The sequence below is a fragment of the Corticium candelabrum genome, chromosome 9 (assembly GCF_963422355.1).
Source record: "Corticium candelabrum chromosome 9, ooCorCand1.1, whole genome shotgun sequence".
NCBI lineage: Eukaryota > Metazoa > Porifera > Homoscleromorpha > Homosclerophorida > Plakinidae > Corticium > Corticium candelabrum.
In genome coordinates this window covers 5247018-5269574 of record NC_085093.1, presented here as the reverse complement: position 1 = coordinate 5269574, position 22557 = coordinate 5247018, and the positions used below count along the sequence as shown (strand labels likewise).

Below are 22557 nucleotides of genomic sequence, written 5' to 3'. Positions count from 1 at the left end.
TGATCAAAACAGCCAGAAAGATGATGACTTGTTTGCTCAGAAACAGCTCTACGAAACGATTCAAGTCGTTTCTACGTGGATGGACAAAAATCATTATCGCTCAAAAGATTTAAGCTCTCTGAGAAAGGAACTAAAGGTCCTGCACTCAATAAGTTTCACTAGGCTTGTGTATTTATGTAACTCGTGATTGGACCATAGCTGTGGGATACAGTTCTTAAGTGTGACGCGCTATCTGACGTTTTGCAGCAGATATGGTGGAGTTTTGTTCAGCAGAAATTATGTTGTCGGTTTCAACAGGTTTGATTTCTGCGCACGGCTTAGAAATTTCTTGATACGTTTTTCCTGTACATGTAGGTCAATGAAGCAATTTTAGTTGAAATGGCTTGTCAGTTATTCGATTCTGAACTGCATCCAGTTATTGATCGAGCTTTTCAAGAAATATCAGAAAACGCAGTAGAACGATTGCTAGAGGTGATGCTTGCCACTATGTTAAGGAATGATTGACTTTACAGGTATTGCTATGATATAGAAAGGAGGAAATCAAGAGAAAGCAGTCAAGAGTCTAATGACAACTTTTATATCAAGATCAAATCAACTCAACCACTCCAGCAACATGCTGAAGTTGATCTTGACAAAAAGCTGCCCTAAATCAAATCCTCTTATTCTGACAGAGAAGATAGTTTGGGTTCAGCATCTGCTATCTTGGCCACTGTGGACTACGTTTTTTCGTCTCACGGGTAAATATTTTTGATCCATTTTTGAAATGTAGGAATAATTTTGTCATTTAGGCAAAAAGTGTAAATCGAGAAAATTTTTGGGAGAAAGCTGTGAGCTTGTGTCAAAGGCTGAATCACTGTTGGTAAACTTAGTAACTACTTTGAAAGACGGTTCGGTAAGAGTGTGTGAGCTTAAAGTTATAAATGAGCATTCCGCTCCCTTTTTCGATTTGTGCAAGACACGGGACGATCACCAAAGCAGTCACAAGATTTTCTCAGATGCCCAAAGGTATCTTGACAATCGTACGAGACAACTACATGCTTACGAAAGCGAAAGACGTTTGTTGGAAAATTTTGTAGACGTTTGTAAGCTCTTTAGCTCATCTGAAGATTTGATTCAACTGACGCGTAAAATTAGGGCCGACGTTTTTAACAAAGAAATACGTAATCTTGCACCGCAAGACAGTAGTCAGTCTGCGGTCGTGTCTTGTTTCTCGGAATTTTCAAGTTACCGTCAGTACATCGAGCTTACCTGGAAAGCACGCAATAGTTGTATCTTCAAACACATCTTGAATGACGTTGGAAGGCAAGTCGCTCAATCACGTACCAACAAGCAGCCTCCTCTTACTCTGGCAGAGATTGTAGATATGATATGTAAACCGTCTGCCCATCAATGGCAAAGCATTTGCAATGAAGTTGTAACTGGAAGTATGCCACTTGAGCGAGTGTCAGTTGTGTTTGGTAGCCCAGAAACTGGAACGGTTATTCTTGATCAAGAACTGGATTGTATTAGTGATTTTTGCGGACAACAAGAGGACCCCGAATGGAAGCGACAACGTAGGAAACAAATAGAAAAATACAGCAAACTCAGAAATGCTATTGTAGTGGCACAAACTTTGAAGGATGTCATGTGTACATTACAATTCTCTCGTAGGTTTAAAGAGATTGATAGTATTTGCAGGCAGGTTAGCTTTTTAATTCTAAGTGTTATTAATATAGTCGCATCGGCATATCTGTTTATTTACAGGACTCGCCTGAGTTTCGAAAGCAACCAATACGAATTCTTACAGATGACTTAATATCTGCCAGCGATTTTTTAGCTTCGTTAACCTGTGAGGATATTGCTTGTTTGAAATCGTTCACTGAAGCTCCAAATTTAGTTTTATGGCTCAGACGTGATATCAAAAGTAAGCCAATTTATTCCGACTCTCCTATAGTAGAAGTATAAAAGCGTTCTTGCGTTGTGTTCATGTAGAGTGGAAAGAGCTCGAGACTTTCGTTGAACTAGCAGCCACTAAATCGGCAGAAGAAGGAGATTATGAAACAGTGAAAGTGACACATTTGCATGCTGCTTGTGCTGGATTCGCACCGCTTCTATTTAAAGCAAAGGATGACATGACATTTAAAGCATTCGAGAAATGTTGCACCACTGTGCTGACGTCATTCAGTCGAGACAAGGATTTAATACAGAAATGGGTAAAACGACAGCTTTACCTTTGCATTGTTCGTGTATTTGTGTATATATGTTCTTATGATTAGAAATCCAGTGAGAGGTGCTTGGAAGAGTTTAAAATAACAAGAGATTCTTTGAGCTCAGTAGAAGTTTCTTCCTTCTCTCAATTGGACATGATCAATTCGCGTGGTTTGTATCATGTTGGTTGTATCGACGCAAAAGGTCACCAGTTTCTCTCCAGTCTGACAACAGAAGATTGCATTAAGCTGCAGATTGTAGCGGAGGGAACCGAGACAGCAGGCGCTGGAAAAGAGTTTCGTCTTCATGATCTCTTGGATTTGCAAAGCAAACTGATGCTGATATCAGGACGTAATAACAAGACACGAACTGACGATGTGGATGCTTTCGTCGATGTAAGGCGGTACACATTCGTCCTATTTTGCGGATATGCTATGACTGTTATGTTGCTTATAGGTTTTAGAACATGTTATATCGATAGCCAAAATCTTTATCAAGATGCGAAAGGCTGGTCACGACCGTTACCTTTCCTGGAATCGCAAATATCGTTGCAAAAAGATTTCGTCTGCCGTGGACACAGGAGTGGCGAGCAAAGTACAGGAAGGTGAATTGAAATCTTTACTTGAGGACTTAAAGCATGACCTAGACAATTTGTCAATGCATCTTGCCAACTGGCAGCGTGAAGTGGAATCATTTCGTTCTCATTATTATTGCCTTAATTATTTTACTACTCCTCAATTATTGCTTCTACGTCAGTATTTGGGTGAATTAAATGTTGATGGCAATAGCGACGTTCGCCTTGGGACAATGTTGGCACTTCTCGGTGCCGTCAATCCGAAGTGCACTATTTGTGCAGTAAAAGATGCCATGAAGAAAGCACACAATTTTTTTGCCCAACAACCTGCAGGCTTGGAAGACATGGCCCATCAATTACTGAGTGATTCTGACATCAGGCATATCACAGAGATGGGCTTTTCGCGGGAATCTGCCATTGTTGCACTCAATGCAAACAATCGGGATTTAAATAGGGCGGTCGCCTATTGCATTGATCATCTAAGCAATCAGATTTTAACTCAATTGCCAGGAACGAATTTTGTTTGGTGTTCCTATTCTTCTATGCAGCAAATGCAAGAAGGTTCTGATGATCGAGAGCAAACGGTCAAATCGGTTTACTTGTCATTAGAAATGCTTGGAAAGGTATTGGAGTATTTAGCGTCTTCTTTTCCCAATTGGCCGGAACGATCGTTTCCTGCAGATCAATTTCGCAGTGGAGAACCTAACCTCGTCATTGTTCATCAGAATGATTTGTTACGAGGAATCTTGAGCTTATACATGCGCGACTTTCGCTTGGTTCTTCCTTCAGCTCAGGAAGTTCTTATATGCACTACTACTACTTGTGTAGAAGAAATTTGTTTGTTTTGGCGGAGAGCGCTGCTAGATCCCAATCCCGGACGCCTTTTTTGCCTGGCGAGGGCAGATAGTCTGAGCTACGAAGTCAGTAGGAAGTCTTGGGAGGAGTTTCAAAGGTTAACTCAGAATTTTCACAGCAAAATGCGTTATGTTGCCTATAAGTTGGTGGTCATTTGCTGCTCGGCTGAAAATGAAAGTAAATCGTACATGATCGATGCTCTTGACTCTTACAGAAGAGCCAATGTTCCTCTCCCGTCGTTATCAGAAATTCAGTCTTATCTTAGAGACAAGTTCTATAGAATGCCTTCTAGCCATCTCGGCTTAGGCGGACAACTCTTTTCTGCCGCGTCTTTAGATCACCAAAATAGTTCTGTAAGAGTAGTAAGATCAAGTCGAGCAGGCGATGGTAAATCGTTCTTTATAGATCACATCGCACAAATGTTGAGCGATCTTCCTCAAAACCGCTTTGCGAGAACTGGTCTTTGTAACACGTCAAATAGGCCTCTTCATTTCGTGATTCCGTTACATGAGACAGAAGTTAACACAAACATGGTATTGGAAATTTTGCTGCCGATGTCTTCTTCCTCTGAACCACCTTTAGCGCGACTCATTCACATCGACGTTTCTCCTTGTGTAGTCAAAGGATTGGACATTTTCCTTTTCAGTTTGCTGATACTGGGAGAAATTTCTGACTCCGAAGGACACGTTTGGAGACGGAGTCAAGACGATTTGTATGTTGTAGAGATAACGTCGACTGCTGCAATGATTGATCAAAAGCAAAGTGGAGTTGCATCAGCAACTATGACTCGCCAAGTTAGTGGTTCTAAACGGAAAGCAAATATTCGTTTCTGTGATTGGTTGCCATCGGTTAGTTGCAACTCACCCGAGGAAGCAGAGCGCTATTTGACTAGTGGAGCAACTCCAAAGGTAGGTGACCCGGATATGGACGACAGAGAATTTCGAAATTCTAATGTTCAGAGAGCATTTCAATATCTCGAACGGTACAATAGAAATGAAAATCTTGATCCGTTTACTTTTCGTGCCTCTAACATAGAGGGAACTCATCTAACGTGCTTGCAAACCTTGTTGTCTAATTGCGGACTCGATAATCCAACTTGGAGTCAACTTAAATACTTCGTTAACTTTCTCAGCAGTCAACTGCGTGATTGCGAGAAAAATGATTTTTGCAATCCTGAGGCTTGTGGCAACGATTTACCTGGTTTTAAGCAATTTGTTATCAAATTTATGATTTTTATGTCGAGAGACTTTGCAACGCAGTCTGTTGATGATTTCCAAGCATCCATTTCCAATCAAACACAATTGATGGTTTTACGTCGACGTTGGGAGCATTCTTCTCATCCTTACATGTTTTTCAACGAAGACAGACATTCGGTGACGTTTGTAGAAGTTCAGATTACTCGAGATGGTCGACTGATAGATCCGCGAAATGATCAAGTTTTGGACTCCATCATGTCAAGCGACCTAAGTGCAGCTCTTTACAGGCAAGAATTTCGTCTGCAAGAAAACTGCGATAATTGGACAAAAGATCGTAAGCTGAAGGTGCTATGTGCTGTCATGGGAGTAGAAAATGTGTACGACCCGGATGACACTTACGAACTGACAATGGATAATGTGAAAAAGGTTTTGGCTATACAAATGCGTTTTCGTTGTGGCATTCCCGTCATTATAATGGGAGAGACCGGTTGTGGCAAAACGAGATTGATTCGTTACATGTGTTCTCTACAATCAAACTTGACCGGAGCAAGAAACATGATATTAATGAAAGTTCACGGAGGCGTAACCAGAAGAGACATAGTTGCGACAGTGCATGAAGCCGAACGTCTTGCTCGTGACAATAGAAGAGATTATCCTGGATCTAAAATTCAAACTGTGCTATTCTTTGACGAGGCAAATACTACAGATGCACTGGGGCTGATTAAGGAGTTGATGTGTGATAAACGTGTGAATGGAAGGAAAGTGGAAGGACTGGGATCATCTCTTCAGGTCATTGCTACTTGTAATCCTTACAGAAAGCACACGAAAGAAATGATTGAACGTCTAGAGTCGGCCGGTCTCGGTTACCACGTCAGTGCAGACGAAACGGAAGACAAGCTTGGACACATTCCTTTGCGTCATTTAGTCTATCGTGTGCATGACCTACCAGAAAGCATGAAAGCACTTGTATGGGACTTTGGACAGCTGAATCCAGCCATAGAAAGGCTCTACGTCAAACAGATTGTCAGTCGTCGTGTGGCAATCAGACAATCTATTCCGAATGTCCACAATTTAGTAGAAGTCATTACGGAAGTGCTGGCAGCTGCACAAAGTTACATGAGGAAACAAGATGACGAGTGCAGTTTCGTTAGTCTTAGAGACGTAGAAAGAGCCATGATGGTAATGGTTTGGTTCTACAATTTGCGTGAACAACTGGAACATCGCATGTCAGACAAACACGACCAACGTCAAGCGCAGTTACCGGCAAACAGACAGCTACCACAACTTGGATATTTGACACGTTCGTTTATCTTAGCCCTAGGAGTTTGTTACCAAGCTAAACTTCGAGAAAGACGGCCTTTCCTTGAGTATATTGCTCCACGTTTTAAAGCTCCTTGCAGTATCCAAGGTGGAGCCGAACAGATCGAGAGGGAAATCGCAACCTGTCAGCAAGTATTTCTCGATGAGTTAGAACTTCCTCCTCAAATAGCAAGGAATCATGCTCTCAGTGAGAACGTCTTTATGATGATTGTTTGCATCGATCTTCGTATTCCTTTGTTTCTGGTTGGAAAACCGGGAAGCTCAAAGTCCCTTGCCAAGGTTGTTGTCAAGAAATCTATGAAAGGACATTTGTCAAGTTCTACCCTGTTTCAAGCTCTCAGACAATGTCAAATGGTGTCCTATCAATGTAGTACTGTCTCAACTGCAGACGGTATAATTGGAGTGTTCAAACAGTGTCAAAGAGCGCAGAAAGAACGCGGCATTGAGAAGTTTGTGTCTTGCGTTGTTCTGGACGAAGTCGGACTGGCAGAAGACTCACCGCGTCTTCCTCTTAAGGCGCTGCATCCACTCTTGGATGACTGTACTGCAGGTTCGGATGACGTCGAAGAAACAATAAACTGTCAATCCAATCGAGTTGCTTTCGTTGGATTATCGAACTGGGCTTTAGATCCGGCCAAAATGAATAGAGGTATACTTGTCAATAGAGAGGTACCTGACAGCAATGAGCTGATTGTGAGTGCGCAAGGTATATGCAGCTCAGACCGTCATACACAAACCTTGTTATCTTCCTTATTTGATGGTCTAGCCTGTGCTTACAAAGATATTTATAGAACTCAAAAGCGCGAATTCTTTGGACTTCGAGATTTCTATAGTCTCGTCAAAATGTTGTTTTCGCTGTGTCTGATGAGCAAGAAACTTCCCACCTGGAATCAACTGGAACATGCAGTGAGAAGGAATTTTGGCGGCCAAACTGACGATAAAATAATCTCCGTATTTCGCCGTTGTTGCTCAGTTGCTGCGGACAATCGAAAGTCTGAGTATGCAGAGAAATTGGATAACAGTGCTGTTGGTCTCATTCAAGCCAATCTGCAAGAAGAGAGTGTGACCACTCTTTGCGAAAGTCGGTATCTGTTGCTGTTAACAAAGAATTATGCAGCTCTCAATATCTTACGTCAACGAATTTTGAATGACAATGACCCTGTCATTATTTTTGGTAGTAGTTTTCCAAAAGATCAAGAATATACGCACGTATGCCGTACGATCAATCGCATCAAAGTGTGTATGGCAACAGGTCGGATGGTTGTTCTTCTCAACTTGAACAAGTTGTATGAGAGCTTGTATGATGCGTTAAATCAATATTACGTGTATCACGGTGGTCAGAGGTTTGTTGATCTTGGTCTTGGTAATCACAGAGTTAAATGTCAAGTTCACAAGGACTTCAGATTAATATTGATAGCAGAACAGACTGAGGTGTACGATAAGTTTCCAATTCCTTTGATCAACCGAATGGAGAAGCACTTCCTGGCTATGGAATCTGTATTGTCGCCCGAACAGCAAGTCATCGTCGATCGCGTGAATAAGTGGGCAAAGCTGTTTGCATCCGTAGATGCACAACAACACGTTTGGCGTTCCGATGACAAGGGGCAAACAAAGTTTTCAGTAGCCGATTCTTTTGTCGGTTTCAATGACGATGCAGCCGCCACTGTTGTTCTACAGGCTTTTAGGAGGAAAGTGGTGTGGGAAAGAGCGAGCTTGTTTCGCAACGCGAGAGAAGAAATCGACTATTATTTTGAACTCGCTGTAAATTCTCTTCTCAACTGCGCAACTCCTGATGCTGTCGCTCGTTTGCACGTATCTCAACTTTCTTGCGAAGCGAATCATTTGTGGGACATATACTTTTCTCAACAACGACATTCCAGTCTTCTAGATTACCTTAAAGCCAAGCTTGTGGAGAGCGATACAGAAGAGAGTCTCTTGCTGCAAGTTACAACTCACTCTCGTCTTCTCTTTGTTGGACTGACAGAGTTCCGCAAAGCTTTAGGTATTCATATTGACTCAATAGCATTACAGCAGTTTGACAACGAACAGCAATTTGTGAAAAGATTGAGAGAATTCTATAACCATGAATCGCCACAAGACAGAGTTCTATTGGTGCAGTGTGAAGATGGTGATATGCACAGTGAACTGGTGGCTTGCGCTCGATATTTAGTGCAGGAAGAGCGTGAATCGTCCCTTGCACAAGCATTAGAAGAATCGCTAGAACTAAAATGTTGTTACCTTCGACATTTGGTTTTAGTCATTCAGTTGCCGCGAGTCAGGGGAGGTTTCTTCAGGGGATTTCAAGGCGGCGTGTGGGACGAAGTTCATATTGATGAATTACGTCCAGCAAATCAAGTCTTCACTCCCTCGATTACCTCATTAGTAAACAAGAAAATAAGTTCTTTATTAGGAACCGCGGCAGAATGTCAGGTATGGAATGTTGACGTTGACTTGGGATCCGATATGTCTAAAGACGTGGTGCGCAGTGAACAGAATGAAACCTTGACTGAGGCGGCGCCCGTTTTGAATGCTAATGCAGTACTGCGATTTTGCATACATGGAGCTGTCAGTCTTTTGGACGACATGGACGAGTCAATTGACAACACTTCTAGGCGAATTCACATTCTTATGCAGTTATTGCCAGGTGACAGTCTGCTAGATGTACCAACGTGTGATCAATTTTTTAAACAGCTGAAACATCAAGTTATTCGACTTCTTCAAGAACAGGAGAGTCACCAGGAGTCGACCTCGGCGACTGCGTGGGTGCGGAACGAAGCTCTTAGTTACAGCAGTCTCCATAAGGGAGGAACCTTTTGCCGCACATTGTGGTTGCGCATTGTAGATACGGTGACGCCCGTGCTTTCCAAAATAATTGCTTTTGTCGATCGTAACCACAACCTGATGTTGCTGGAAGAAGTGGCAGCGGGAAGTAGGAGTTGGTTGACTGATCTTTGGCTTAATATCTTTAACAGTTCACTGATAAGTGGTCATGACTACGATTTTTTGTCTCCAATTCAAAAAGCTGTAAGCCAACGAGTTCGTGTGCTGTCATCGGGCTTGAACGAGCATCTTTTCTCTGCTCAATTTCCTTTCTCGTACATCGTCAGGCTAGAATTAGATGACATGATGAAAAGGGCTAAGGATATGGCAGCTGACCGAGGCGAGAAGATTGTTACAACTGTGCAGCGTCTCTTTGATAGCAGCGAACTTGGTACAGTAGTACGCAAAGTCGGTGAAGTCAGTAGTCAGTGTGCTGACGAGCTTGGCCGTCGGTATCTGTACGACTTTATTCACATGGTTTACAACGTCTCATCAATAGAAGAAATGAAGGTGTTTGACTTCCCATCTTGCTTTTGTAATTAGAGAAAAACTTTATCTGTTTTAGTTGGTCGAATCAACAATTATTAGTGGATTGCATGAAATACAGTCTGGCGAGCTCAACGGTGAGGAGGTAGAGGAGACAAGCAGCGGCCTAAATCTGACGATACCATCGATCCATGCCGCTTTTGCACATGTCAAGACTCGCTTGTCGAGCTTAAAGGATATTTTGCATCACATGCCGGACAAAGTTGCTAACGTTCACCGTCAAATGCAAGGAGTACACCTAGATGAAGTGGTAAGTGCATTGATACAGGTATAGTTGTAACAGCATCTGATGTCTTTCTCTAGCTTACAGATGTTATGGCTGCTCCTTTACTGTTGGAAGAATTGTTTCCGGAAGGGGCACTTCAAAATATCTCTCAAAGAAGTACGTGGATAAAGAGAATGCAATCAGTTAAACCTGTCATAGAGTCATGGCTGGCGTTGTCATTTGCTGGTAACATAAGAAGCGCTCTGCACGACGACGTCAAGTGAGTGAGCTTTAACGAGGTTGTTTTGTGATGTCGGAAGAAATAGGTGAATGGTTGGTGTTTTCATTAGAAATACGTGGGCATTATATTCTGCTGTAAAACTTTTTCTCGAGCACACCGAGTCTATAACTCACAACAACCCATTCGTTGTCGCATTGCCATTCACCTTGTATCAGGTTACAGTAACTAACATGTTGTTTTCGATCATGAGCTACAGGAACAACTTATTGGTTAACTAAATATATTCTGTCGTATAATAACGTAGATTTTGAAGAGCATCGAACTTGATTTCACAAAGGCACACACAATTCGTGTACTTCAGAGATTTTTGAACCAATCAGCTGAAGATTATAGTTCACATCTATTTGGGTAAATGTCATGTTCATATCGTCAATAAGTCTTTGTACGTTAACCACAGATCTAATTCAATACAGACCAAACAGCAACGAATGCACAATTTGTTTCTATCAATGGGAGAGTAGGAACCCCGTCAAATTGCCTTGCAAGCATATTTTCTGCCAAGTGTGCATCAAAGAACGACTTCAAAGAGGATTAATGTGTCCATTGTGTAACAACAAAATTCCTAAGAAATTTCGAAACGTTTCCGACAGAACCCTCACGTCGGTTTATGTTGCAGTTTTGATATAGATAGTTAAGTTCATTGATTGAATTCTGTCTAGGCAAGCTAGCAATGATTACAGGAAGTTCAAACAGTGCTGTACTGCTTTCTTCATGGAACTAGTCTCTGTGTACACATTTAGTGAAACGACAACTCATCCTCCAGAACCCGAGCTTGTGCATATGCTGATGGAAATGGTCGTGCAGAAGAGGCTGGCAATGCCGGATAACTCAACTCGTCCCTTTTCACCGTTTGAGCGAGATGCAATCGATCCACGTCCAGTGGTGAGGTCTTTCATCTTGCAAATGTTACTGAAGTACAGGTAAACACATTGTGACCATTTGCTGTTTTCTTCTTGTTACCATGTTTAAACATCTTTATTAGTCTACCATTAACTCTTGAATACGTTGAGATGGTGTTTGCGAATGCACGTCAGTATGTAAGGAGTGATAGGATTTACGACTTGGAAGATTTGGGTGTTATCTTTGTGCATTGTATTGAGGTAGGCATGAACATATCTATGATTTGCCAATTTATCAGCTGTTATCTTATTACGTAGGATTCTTTGTATCTTAAATGGGCTGGTTCGACGTCCGAAGATCGATGCCAAGCTGCTGTATCTGAATTGAGGTCAGCATCAAGCAAGTTGCAGGGTGAACTATCTTCGTTGAGCTACTTGCAAGGAGTCGCTAGTGCAAAGTTTGGTTTTGTCGTCACTGCTAACCTTTTGGGAGATCTTCTGGACGTTGACGAGAAACGTAGATTGGGACTAATTGAAAGAAGTGTTACTTCGTCGCATTTGGTTTCACGTCAGTTTGACTTTGTGACCGACACAAAGTTGCTCGAGACTGTCAAGGCGATCTGCTGTGGTCTGCCGGAGCCACAGCTCGCATTATATTTAGTGAAACAGTTGATTTTACTAAGAGGGCAAGATGTGCTAGGAAAGTTACGGGATATTTGCCATTTGGATTTGGTGTGGTTAACGGACCGGCTACAACAGGATTTCGTACGGCAAAATCAACTACCACTTTCACCGTCTTGCAATTTTAAGCAATTTTGTCGTAGGACGATACTGTTTTACCTGATTACTGCGTTGTCCTTGGCGAACAATACTTGCGGTTCCGCAGTGCGGTCGCGAAATCCGTTATTTCTAGGGAAACAAAGCACATCAAGGAGGCATTGTCGGTTAGCAGCTGTGTTTACCTCTCCTTAACTGTTGTTATTATGCAGCAATTCTTTGTGCCACAGAAGGAAGCTGGTAGTGGTCGAAAGTCTTCTATCCCGTTGTTACTAGCTATCTACAGAGAAGTTACTTGTCGTCGAGCTTTACCAGTGGACCAACAGATTTCTTCACAAGTATGGCACAAGGCCAGGCAATGTTTATAGTTTGTGTAATAATTGTTTTAATTCGGTAGACGTTGACGTTGATTGAGGATTGTTGCCGACATGTTTCGGTCCTTTCAAGCGTACGGTCATTTGCAGCTGAACTCGTCAACAATAATCAAGGCAGACCGTTGGTACAGTTGCAAGTTTCGTCTCGGATGAGTTCAGAGAGTAGAAGTCTTGCCAGTCTAGCTCTTCACGTGTATCTCACAGTGCTATGTGGTGTCGAATCAAAGCTTCTTCGATCTCTTCGTCTAATGCTTAATGAACCCCACACTTTAGTGGTATGTGGTCTTCTCTAAGTTTTTGCTCAGTATTACGTGATTTTTGTTATATGTTTAGAATTCGTATTTACCTACCATGCCGGATAACTATTATGCAGAGGCCAGGCAATTGGTACAAGATAGGCAATGGTGTGGTAAGTCAGTGTATCACTCTATTGTCGAACCTGACTAGAATGTAGATTTCTTTTTTAAGAGTGCAGGAATGGGCATCCATATCTTGTTACCAATGTGGGTCAACCAACGTATTGTTTGAGGGTTCGAATTCGTTACATTTGCTCTTATTTAGTGTGGTCAACCTGTCGTTAATTTGCTGTGTCCTGATTGTGGGGAAACGATAGGAGTAAATACTGGAGACCCGAAAGCCTCCGAGTAATGCAAAAACAATCTCTTTTTGTTGTCCACTTTTGATATTCTTAATTTTATAGTCGTGCTAGAGTGCAAACAGGCTACATTCTTGGCCCAACCAACAGGAGATCTCAAGATCCTACACCAGAGCGAAGTCTGTCACCTCCAGCTTGTGCGTTGGTGCGCATACTTTTGCACGGTGTACTTGTCTGGGCATCTTGCAGTCAACAGCAAGTACGTAAAGTTGTTTGGATACAATGTTGTAGAAATATTAATAATTTTGAAAAAGCAGGCTGATGACAATAATGTTTATAGAAGGTTCTTGTTGGGCTCAATCATTTTGTTAAGGCACCGGTCAATCAGCGCGATCTTCCTGATTTCTTTTGGTCTCATTTTGAGCTTGATGCTCGCTTGTTTGCTAAAGCAGTTGGAAGAACTATTGAAGACGGCGTCACTATTTGCCATAAGTTGCTTAATCGAATTGCTGAAAATGCGCAAGCTGCTCAAAGTAACGGGTATAGGCATGTGATGATGGCAGTCTTATATAGCTTTGTGCGTTAGGTGTTACCGGAGACGGTCGCTTGTTGACAGCGCAGGAGCGTAATTCGTGGGAGGAATGTATTAGTAAAAACTACATATTACCGACATTCCAGGCAAGTATAAAGTATTCCATAGGTCATACAGACCATAGTGATATACTCCTTCGTTCGATCAAAGGAGATGCATAGCAGCATGACGTACTGGATTCAACAAATTATGAACGATCACAAACGCGGTAACCTAACTGTATACCATCGCTTCAGAGACGAAAAATTGCTCTTATTTGCCTGCAGGGAATAGCAAATTGCTTAGGCTTGTGTACGAGCTAGAAGATCCTCCTGGATCAAAATCCGCTTCTTGTTTGTGGCGACATCGTGTAGCAGTGAGCATCGACCACCTTTCTCACACTTTACTACAGCAAACATGCTCAACTGCAAACAACGATTGTCAACTTTTGAAAGAGTTTCTCCGACAAGTAATTAGTACTTTGTTTATTTCGATAGTCAAGACGCGTTGCTACATAGTTTGCTACGCAGGAGCCTAAGTTGAGAGCGTTGCTGTATGTTCCTGATATTATCAAACTGCAGAAGATGATGCTGAACAAGTATGACAGGAAACTGTCACATGAGGAAGCACTGACTTTTCGTGTGGGAAGCTTCCTTGAATCTATTGAAGACTGTAAGTTGGTTTGCTGTTATGTCACCGTACTGTACTTATACAGACGTTGTACATGTACAGATGAAGAAAGGCGGACATTTGAGAATCTGATAGAAAACTTCAATAAGGCGTGGCTACTTGTTAGGCAATTTGTTTTAATTCATGGTTAGTTTGGATGTATACTATTAAATGGTCGATTTCGTCACATGAGCTCTGGAACAGGCCGACTTAGACCAAAGAAAAAGGAGCACGAGCTTGTCTACGTCGACAAACACACATCCATCGCCTTTCTCTTACCAAGAACAGTGGAAGAGGGAACGTGTGCTACAAGTTTGGTTGATTATCTTGTAAACTGCACTCACAATGAATTTGTTGCAAATTACCGGAGAATATCAGGACAAACAGGGTAATGTGCTTCCTATCTTTCTCTTTGCTGTGTGCATATTACTATTTTTTTGGAAAATTAGGGAACCTAATCGAGTGTCGACAGACGATGTCACACTAGCTTATCTCGTTGCATATGACGTCGAGCGCGATCTAATGCCTCTCGTTCTTGCTCACTGTGACTACTCTCTCGCCGTTGGCGCAAGAACTGAGATTTCCTACAACCTACCCGCTCTGGAGAAGCAAATCGTTGATCGCTTTGTCGCCGGAAGGCCACACATCGATATGAAGGTTGATCTTTCGATTGATGTTTGATAACAGTATATTGAATACGCTTTCGTCAGGATTATCGTGTTGCATACCGCAAGGAAGTTTACAACACGGCGCTGTTTGTGCGCTTAGATCAGAGAATTAATCAGGTCAGGAAGGACTTATTGTCACAGTCATCATGATCATTTGAATGATAGATGTTGTTTAGGAGGAAGTTCCTGTTTCTGTCCAACGTCAGATTAGTTTTGAGCTCCACGATCTGACGGACATACACAACGTGCTGGCTGTGCTCACTATCGTTATCAATTTCTTAGTGTCACTCAGTTGGTCACCTGAAGAGCTTCTGAATACTTTTGTTCACGACACTTTAAAGATGCCAGCCGAGTCTAGTCTAGTAAGCGCCAGGGCACAGCAATTCTGCCGTTTGAAGCACGTGAAGTCTTTATGGCGTTTTTTGACGATAGAGAAGGAAAAACGACTGTCTGTGGCGAGACAGGTCTGATTGCTACAAAACGTATGCACGCACGAGCACACACACACACACGCGCGCGCGCGCGCACGAGCACCGCACACGAACACGCGCGCACAAGCACCACACACGAACACGCGCGCACAGCACCGCACAAGAACACGCGCGCACGAGTACCGCACACGTACCGCAAACGTACGGCATAAGCACCGCACACATACCACACGCGTACAGCACAAGCACCGCACACGTACCGCACACCCACTGCACACCCACCGCACGCGCACACATCACGCGCGCACAGCACACGCACACAGTACACGCACACCATACGCACGCCGCACGGACGCGGGCACTCCCTCTCTTTCTCACTCTCTCTCTATCTATCTCTCTCTTTCTCTCTCTCTCTCACACACACACACACACACACACACACACACACACACACACACACACACACACATACTCCAAATTCTTTAAACTTTAGTGTTTATGCCACATATTTTCTTTCCAGGAGCCATTTGACCATGTTTCATCGAAGTTCCGGCAGAAGATGAATAATGCGATGCGTCAAGAACTAATCAAAGCTTTGAGAAAGCTAAACATTGAGGACTTTTTGTCAGAGCTGGTTGAAATTATAATGCTCGAGCTTCCACAGTGGGATGAAACTCCAGCAATGGAGGAATATGAGTTAGTCATGCACAACTGCTTTATGAACGTTACTTTGTTGTAATAGTGAGGTCGTATAGGTTGTGTCTTGCAATGACGGAACTGCATGGTTCCCGTCTTCAGGGTTTGGATCACATCTCACCTCAAGTTCAACTTCAACACATCATACATTCCTGGAATATTGCAGTCAAGCTCGAGATGGAATTATCAAATACAAGATAACTAATTAATCGAGGTTACGTTTGGTATGCTAGTGCTCAGGATTCGTTAGCTGAAAAAGAATGAATTTTTGTATTGCCTTATTAACTGTTTTAGGAAATGTGCTATTATTGCTAGATGATTGTTGATTGAATACAATTTTTCGTCGTGACCAGATGGCATTATGGCTAGAGGGTACATTGCAGATATATTAGCAAGTCTCGCGTAGTCATTATTACTGCATGCTTTTTGTTTTTCGAGCAAGGATATGCATGGTCTGGTGCAATCCCATTAATTCAAATGATAATAATATTTTGATTGAGTGTGAATTAGAAAACTAGTAATAGTCATGGTTTAATGTCAATCGTTTAGACAAGCAACTCCAATATTTTAGTGAGCTTTCCTGACAGTATCATAACTTGAAGTCTGTCATTGATAGGTACTAGTTCCTTGGAGGAAACGAAGTATCGCATATATTTTCTTTATTGTATACAAGTGTTTGTCATACCTTGTGAAAGGTGTTGAGGAAAGGAAACGGTTTTGAGACGCTTCAGGTCACTGATACTGCGCTGACAGGTACAACTGGTTAAATAAAGTATGCAATGATTCATAATTAATTAATAGAGTATGGATGTTAGAAAAATTGATTTTTTTCACATTGTTTGATAGTTGTCTTTAGTTCGAATATCTCTAGGAATGGGTGTCATCCTCATGGTTTCCCTATATTTTGTTTTCCAGCAAAGCAGTTCCATATCTAGGCTATTTTGTGAAGTAAGGTCATGAAATGATAACGGTTTGCTGGTTCAGTGGCATGCACAATGGCAAGTTTCCACCAGAACACCTGGAACCAAGGACCAGTTATTTGGTGATCCCTGCTGAATTGTACCTCTAGTTGACTCAAAAATGGTCAATAATTGTGATTGTACAGACCCTTGGCTCTTGACCTAGACTAGAGCATATTCTCTCTTTTTTCAGCCGTCCACATGCAACGTCGCGCAATTAAATAATTTATGGACTATCACCACCAAATTTATTAACTGTTGCTTTTGCTTTCTTGTCCTTACTAGCGACCTGAAAGTAATTGGTGCTTATAGACATCTCCGGCACCAACCACTGATGGAGCGATCGAAACGAGATGTAATAAAAATAATTTTAAATTAAAAAGGCTTTGCTACAGTTGACTATGTTGAACAACGGTTGTAGCTACGAAGCAGAGAATTCCTTACTAGAATGATCTAGAGACACAGAGCCCAAGGTTATAGGTAACTTTCAAACGGCTGCTCTGTACTATTTTGTTGTATCACACTGCATGCATACCATCAAAACGAAGGGGTCTTGTACGGGATGTCAAGCTTTGCTTTCAATGATCATGTGTTGTCTAATAAGTATTTGCTGAATAGCCCGTTCTCCGCACGGGCAGATTTAATATTAGTTGGAGTTATCTAGCCGAGCAGTAAAGACTCACCTGTTTACTATATTAATTAAGTGCAATCACTCGCAGCTATTTCCAGTCCCGTTGCACGTCGTCACAGGCGTACCGAACGTGTATGGCTGCTATTCGACGCGCGTACACACGGAGAAACAAAGGGGGCGTGTTTTTAAAGACCCAAATATACCAAAAGATGTCTTGACTTTTTCGAAGTCGTCGGCAATGAACGACAGTCACTTACTGTCCGAGGTCAAGAATGAGCATTTCATATTTGGTGCGTGGATATAAGATGAGCCGTTTTAGGGAAATTCGTGCTAGACTGGAGGATAGACTATCGGACGTCAAAACCATACATCTCATATTGTTCTCGGTCAAAAGATACACCGTCGGTAAAATATTTAGACCGATCAGCCAACAGGTTGTCCATCATGTTCAATTGCTTTTAGAGTCAAATCCTGAATGGATTGTATTGAAAACGGATGTGAAAAATGCCTTCAACTCTCTAGATCGAACGCAGTTATTGCAGGAGGTGTCGTCTTCTTTTCCAGACATATTTCATCATATTAAGCAGATGTATCTGAATGTCAATTCTTTTGTATTTTTGAAGAAGACCAAACCAGTAGACCTCAACTCTGAACAAGGCATTCATCAGGGAGATCCTTTAGGACCAGCATTGTTCTCAACTGCAATACACCCGATTCTCTTAAACATTCAAAACAAAAACCCTAAAATGCGAGTTGTAGCTTACCTCGATGATGTGTTTCTTTTGGGTCCACAATTGAAGTTCTTTTTGTCTTGGAAAATCTCAGAGCAGCTTTCATCACAATACACCTTGAAATAGCAGACCACAAATGTGAGATCTACAGCCCTACTCCACTTTCTAGTCAGTTAAGCTCTCAAACCACTATTCCTATCAACTATAGTGGTTCAACAATTCTAGGCAGTTCAATTGAAAGGTTCAGTTTATACAAGAATAATGTGTTGGGAGAGCAAAATCAGGAGACAACTTTTGCAAACAGCTGCCAGAGCTGGACGATATTCAAAGTGCCATGCTATTACTAAGACTCTGTGACAATCCTCGAATTAATCGCTTAGCTCGTTTAGTAACACCAGAACTTCTCGAGTCAGCAGCTGATCTGTACGACCTTCAATCGAGGCCAACATTTACCACTTTGCTTGGTTCCAACTCAATAGATGACACTGTATGGCACTAAGCAACCCAACCAATCAAGGTATGGTGGTTTTGGTATGTCATTCGTTCAATCGGTTGCTTCATCAGCCTTCCTTGCTTCGTAAGCCCATTCGTTTTCTAGACATAAAACCTGAAATAGACAAAGTTGCCTTGTCAACACCCTCTTTAGTTGTCTAGGTCAGAAACTAAATTCAATTGTACCACAATCCCAGTCCTTATTGAAGATGTTGTCTCAGTCAAGGAGGCTTTAACACAAGTTTTCAAAATAAAATGCTAAAATGGAAGCTACTTGTGTAGTTGACAATGCAACTTCACTTCGTGATGGCGCTAGACTTCGCTCTCTGCAACGCAAAGGTGCCGGCTTTTGGTTGTCTGCTATTCCAACTTCAGGGAAGCTCGCACTTAAACCCTCCAAATTTCGGTTTGCGGCTTACCTGAGACTTGGACTTCCCTTGCATTTGTGTGATAATATTCAGGCGTGTGACTGTGGACGAGCAACTCGTAACTCACGCGGGTATTATCAGATTACATGCAAAACAGGGGGTTGTCCTGTGTGGTCACATGACTCGATCATGACTGTGAGGTCAAAGTGTCTAAACGATCTCAAAATTCAATAAAAATGAGCCAAAAGATAGATATGCTGCATCTCACAGCCGCCCAGACATTGCTGTTTCTTACACTCGTATTGGTTCCAACGTAGAATTGGATATAGCACTTGCTCATCCGTGGAGTTCGGACATATTTCCAACGTCAGCCATTATGGAGGAAGCAGCCGCTGCTAGAAGAGAAGATAGGAAGTTGGCTCATTATAAGAAAGAAAAACATCCTGTTGGGTCTGTGAGAGTTATTCCACTAGTCTTGAAACATTTTGAGAGATGGGCAACATTGCAGAGACCTATTTAGATGACTAGTCAAAACGATCAAAGGATATCTTTGAAAATCAAACAGGGCAGAGTTTAAAGAATATTGGCGTCAAACAATTGCCATTCGATTGAAACGTTGAAAATGCCGATGTATTTTTGAAGAAAATCATAATGCCTTGTCGAAACAAGCCAAGTGCCCAAACTCGTAGATATTCTATTAAAAAGGAATTACATGATTCCGTTTAACCAATTGGTAGTTAAATATATATTTTAGTTAGTTGCTGGTTGTTTTCTATTGCTTTTATTGTAGGACAAACGCAGTTAGTCATTTGCTACTCTATCCTAATTCGAATACGAAATATGTATATATTGACAGACAGACAGGCAAACAGACGGACAGACAGACAGACAGACAGACAGACAGACAGACAGACAGACAGACAGACAGACAGACGGACAGACAGACAAACGGACAGACAGACAGACAGACAGACAGACAGACAGACAGACAGACAGAGGTATGAGTACATCCGACCTCTTTCAAACAGCCTCATTGCTTCTGATCATTTGCATGCCGTGTGTGCAGCTATAGCATCAGGATATCTGCCTATATCGATGCGGCCACTTGTCTCATCATCTATATTAATTGCTCTACCGAAGGCGGACGAGAATGCTCAGGCAATATCAATTAAAGAAATATGATACAAAAGTCACCGATAGAGCGATTTTACCAAAGCGGAAAGAATTTACAGACTATTTTACACCCTTACAACACGTTGTTTCAGTTGAGGGTAGTGCAGAGCTATTGCTGCAGCAGGTGCAGCCTCTTATGGAAAAACATGAAGACTAGATTCTACTTAAAGCTGATATGAAGAAGGCATTTAATTCAGTACGCCGGTCTCATTTGCTGAACCAAGTGCTTACTACGTTTCCTATTATTTACAATCACGCTCCACTAAAGTAATCTTACATCAACCCACTGATCCATCTTCAGAGATCTCATCCGGTTATTCTCAGCTTTCAAGAAGGTGTGCACCAGGAAAACCCACTTGGTCCTGCTTTGTTTTTTCAATTGCAATGCAATCCATTTTGGAAGATCTACAGTCTCACAACAAAGAAGTAACAGTTCCGGCTTAAATCGATACCTTTTTTGTCATTGGCAGTCTTGATCGAGTGTTTCATGTATTTCAAGGGCTCAGACCTGCTTTCAGCAACATTGATTTCATGGTAGAGGAGAATAAGTGTGAGATATATTGTGCAGCATCACCGTTGCTTAACACCATCTCTCAGTCAACTTCCATACCAGCCACAAGTTAAGGCTGTAGAATCCTGGACATATCTATAGGAAGCTCTTTGTACATCATCGAATCTTGCTCTTATGTTGCAAAATCAGGATCAAATTCGTGTGGTAAGCTGTTGCAGTTGCAAGATCCCCTGAGTGGCATGCTCTTGCTGAGACACTATCATGTTATTAGGATGAAGTTTCTATCACAAACTGTTCCACCTAGGCTTTTGGAGTCCGCTGAAGCCATCCATGACACACTGACAAGATCAACGTTCACCAATCTCGTAGGTAGAGGTAATCTAAAAGACAGGCAGTGGCTTCAAGCAACTTTACCAATAAGATATGGAGGATTTGGTCTTACAGCTTTAACATCTAATACACCATTTGAATTTTTGTCTAGTTGGGCTTTAACCCTGCATACAATAGAAAAACGAACTCCTGATACTGAGAGATTGTTTGAAGAAGTCCACAATTCACATTATTCAAATAGTTCCATCAGCAGAGATTTATGCAATATCAACGACAGGAAGCAACTAAAACACGGGCTGACTGAGGAGTACATGAAATCTCTGTCAAATGGTTATAGTTAAAATTCATCTTCGAATAATAGAGACCAATCTTGAATGAAGTTCTTGCAAGACAAAGGCGCAGGAGCGTGGCTCTTGAGGGTACCATCATCACCAATGCATGCATTATTTCCGTGCGAATTCCGCTTGGCATCCCTAATGAGACTAAGCTGCCAAAATTCTGGTCAGTCTGACTGTGGGAGAGAATCAGATGGATACCACCTAATAACATCAGCCATACCAGCTAATAATCAGCAATAACATGGTTTCAGCATGGTCAGGCCGTTTGATTCAACTGCATTCGCATCACATAAAAGAACCCAGAGGAAGGTATGTCAATTCTGAAGACAGATCAGACATCGTCGTACGTGATTCGGCATCGAGGGTGGATCTTGAATTGGATGTTGCATTAGCACATCCTAAAGTAATGAAATAGAAGTTTTATTAGCTACAACTCAGAGAGCAGCGGCAACGAGAAAATAAAATCTGAAGATCAAAATATACGTCCAAGAGCTTTTGCCTGGAGGTTTTCGACCAACATTTGTGCCTATAGTCTTCGAACATTTTGTCTGTTGAAGAGAGAAAGCTGACGACTATTTGAAGAAACTTTCACAGCTACCAACAGACGAAGACGGAAAGCCAAATGCATGAAACTTTCAGACATACTGGAGCTCTGTGTTTTCTGTGTGTCTACAACGATCAAATGCTAGAGTGATTGACAGTAAAATACAGAAGATTGTTTCAAGACACAGCCACATTAACATAAATAGGCTTGGGTAGTATTTAGTTGCTATTATTAGATGATGTATAATAGTTCAATGTTTGAAAATATATATTGACCGACAGACAGACAGACAGACAGACAGACAGACAGACAGAAGGTATATCTTATCTCGAGATATAGATAAGAAAAAGAAGGATCACACTTCTTTCAGAAATGAATTCTTTATCGATCATTTGAAACTAGAAACTACGTACGCCACCATTTAGACTTCAGCGGCATTTGTGTTTGGACACACCAACATAAACTTGTTTGCTCAAACAAAACGGTTTGCTTAGAGCTAGATTTATGGTAACTAATTTTTCATACCAAGATTCAATGTGCAGATGCGTAGCTAGAGCCTCATGATTCGTCACTGTTAATAAATTAAGACAAACTATTGTCATACAGCGAACTACTGGAGAATTTCTGTAGAGCTTCTTAGCTTTTAGAAGAAAGCAGGACGAATTACGATGCTTATTATAAGCCTTGTGATAAGAGAAATTATGCACCACGGATTTCCGGCAACAATGCAAACATTGGTGCCTCGAAGACTGTCATATATCGAAGTATAAAGGTACGAAATCTGTTGAGATGGCGACTACAACTAAAGCTGCACGTTGCTGTTGTAGAAGAATTAATGACAATGAAGATTATATTT

General features: G+C 41.8%; 1 protein-coding gene across 1 annotated transcript; it reads left to right on the top strand.

Annotated features, from left to right (window-relative positions):
* Window positions 1–1469: 1469 nt before the first annotated feature.
* Window positions 1470–15976, top strand: LOC134184687 (E3 ubiquitin-protein ligase rnf213-alpha-like). The gene is made up of 32 exons (XM_062652432.1): window positions 1470–1681; window positions 1744–1903; window positions 1972–2192; window positions 2256–2582; window positions 2644–9462; window positions 9518–9748; window positions 9802–9983; window positions 10054–10159; window positions 10249–10352; window positions 10418–10603; window positions 10664–10924; window positions 10987–11104; window positions 11162–11608; window positions 11668–11787; window positions 11851–11958; window positions 12018–12269; window positions 12328–12403; window positions 12463–12497; window positions 12556–12638; window positions 12695–12848; window positions 12930–13122; window positions 13176–13267; window positions 13332–13389; window positions 13448–13629; window positions 13691–13832; window positions 13893–13976; window positions 14034–14217; window positions 14279–14486; window positions 14540–14614; window positions 14674–14961; window positions 15449–15624; window positions 15684–15976. Exons 1-32 carry the CDS (start codon window positions 1625–1627, stop codon window positions 15823–15825), a joined length of 11871 nt encoding a protein of 3956 aa, XP_062508416.1. The 5' UTR covers window positions 1470–1624; the 3' UTR covers window positions 15826–15976.
* The last annotated feature ends 6581 nt before the right edge of the window (window positions 15977–22557 follow it).

Bases quoted from the DNA above. Each gene is read 5' to 3' on its own strand.
- LOC134184687 (XM_062652432.1), top strand. From the start codon at position 1,625: ATGTGTACATTACAATTCTCTCGTAGGTTTAAAGAGATTGATAGTATT. The intron at 1,904-1,971 runs GTAAGCCAATTT...GTGTTCATGTAG, and splicing joins GCTCAGACGTGATATCAAAA to AGTGGAAAGAGCTCGAGACT. The intron at 14,218-14,278 runs GTAATGTGCTTC...TTGGAAAATTAG, and splicing joins AGAATATCAGGACAAACAGG to GGAACCTAATCGAGTGTCGA.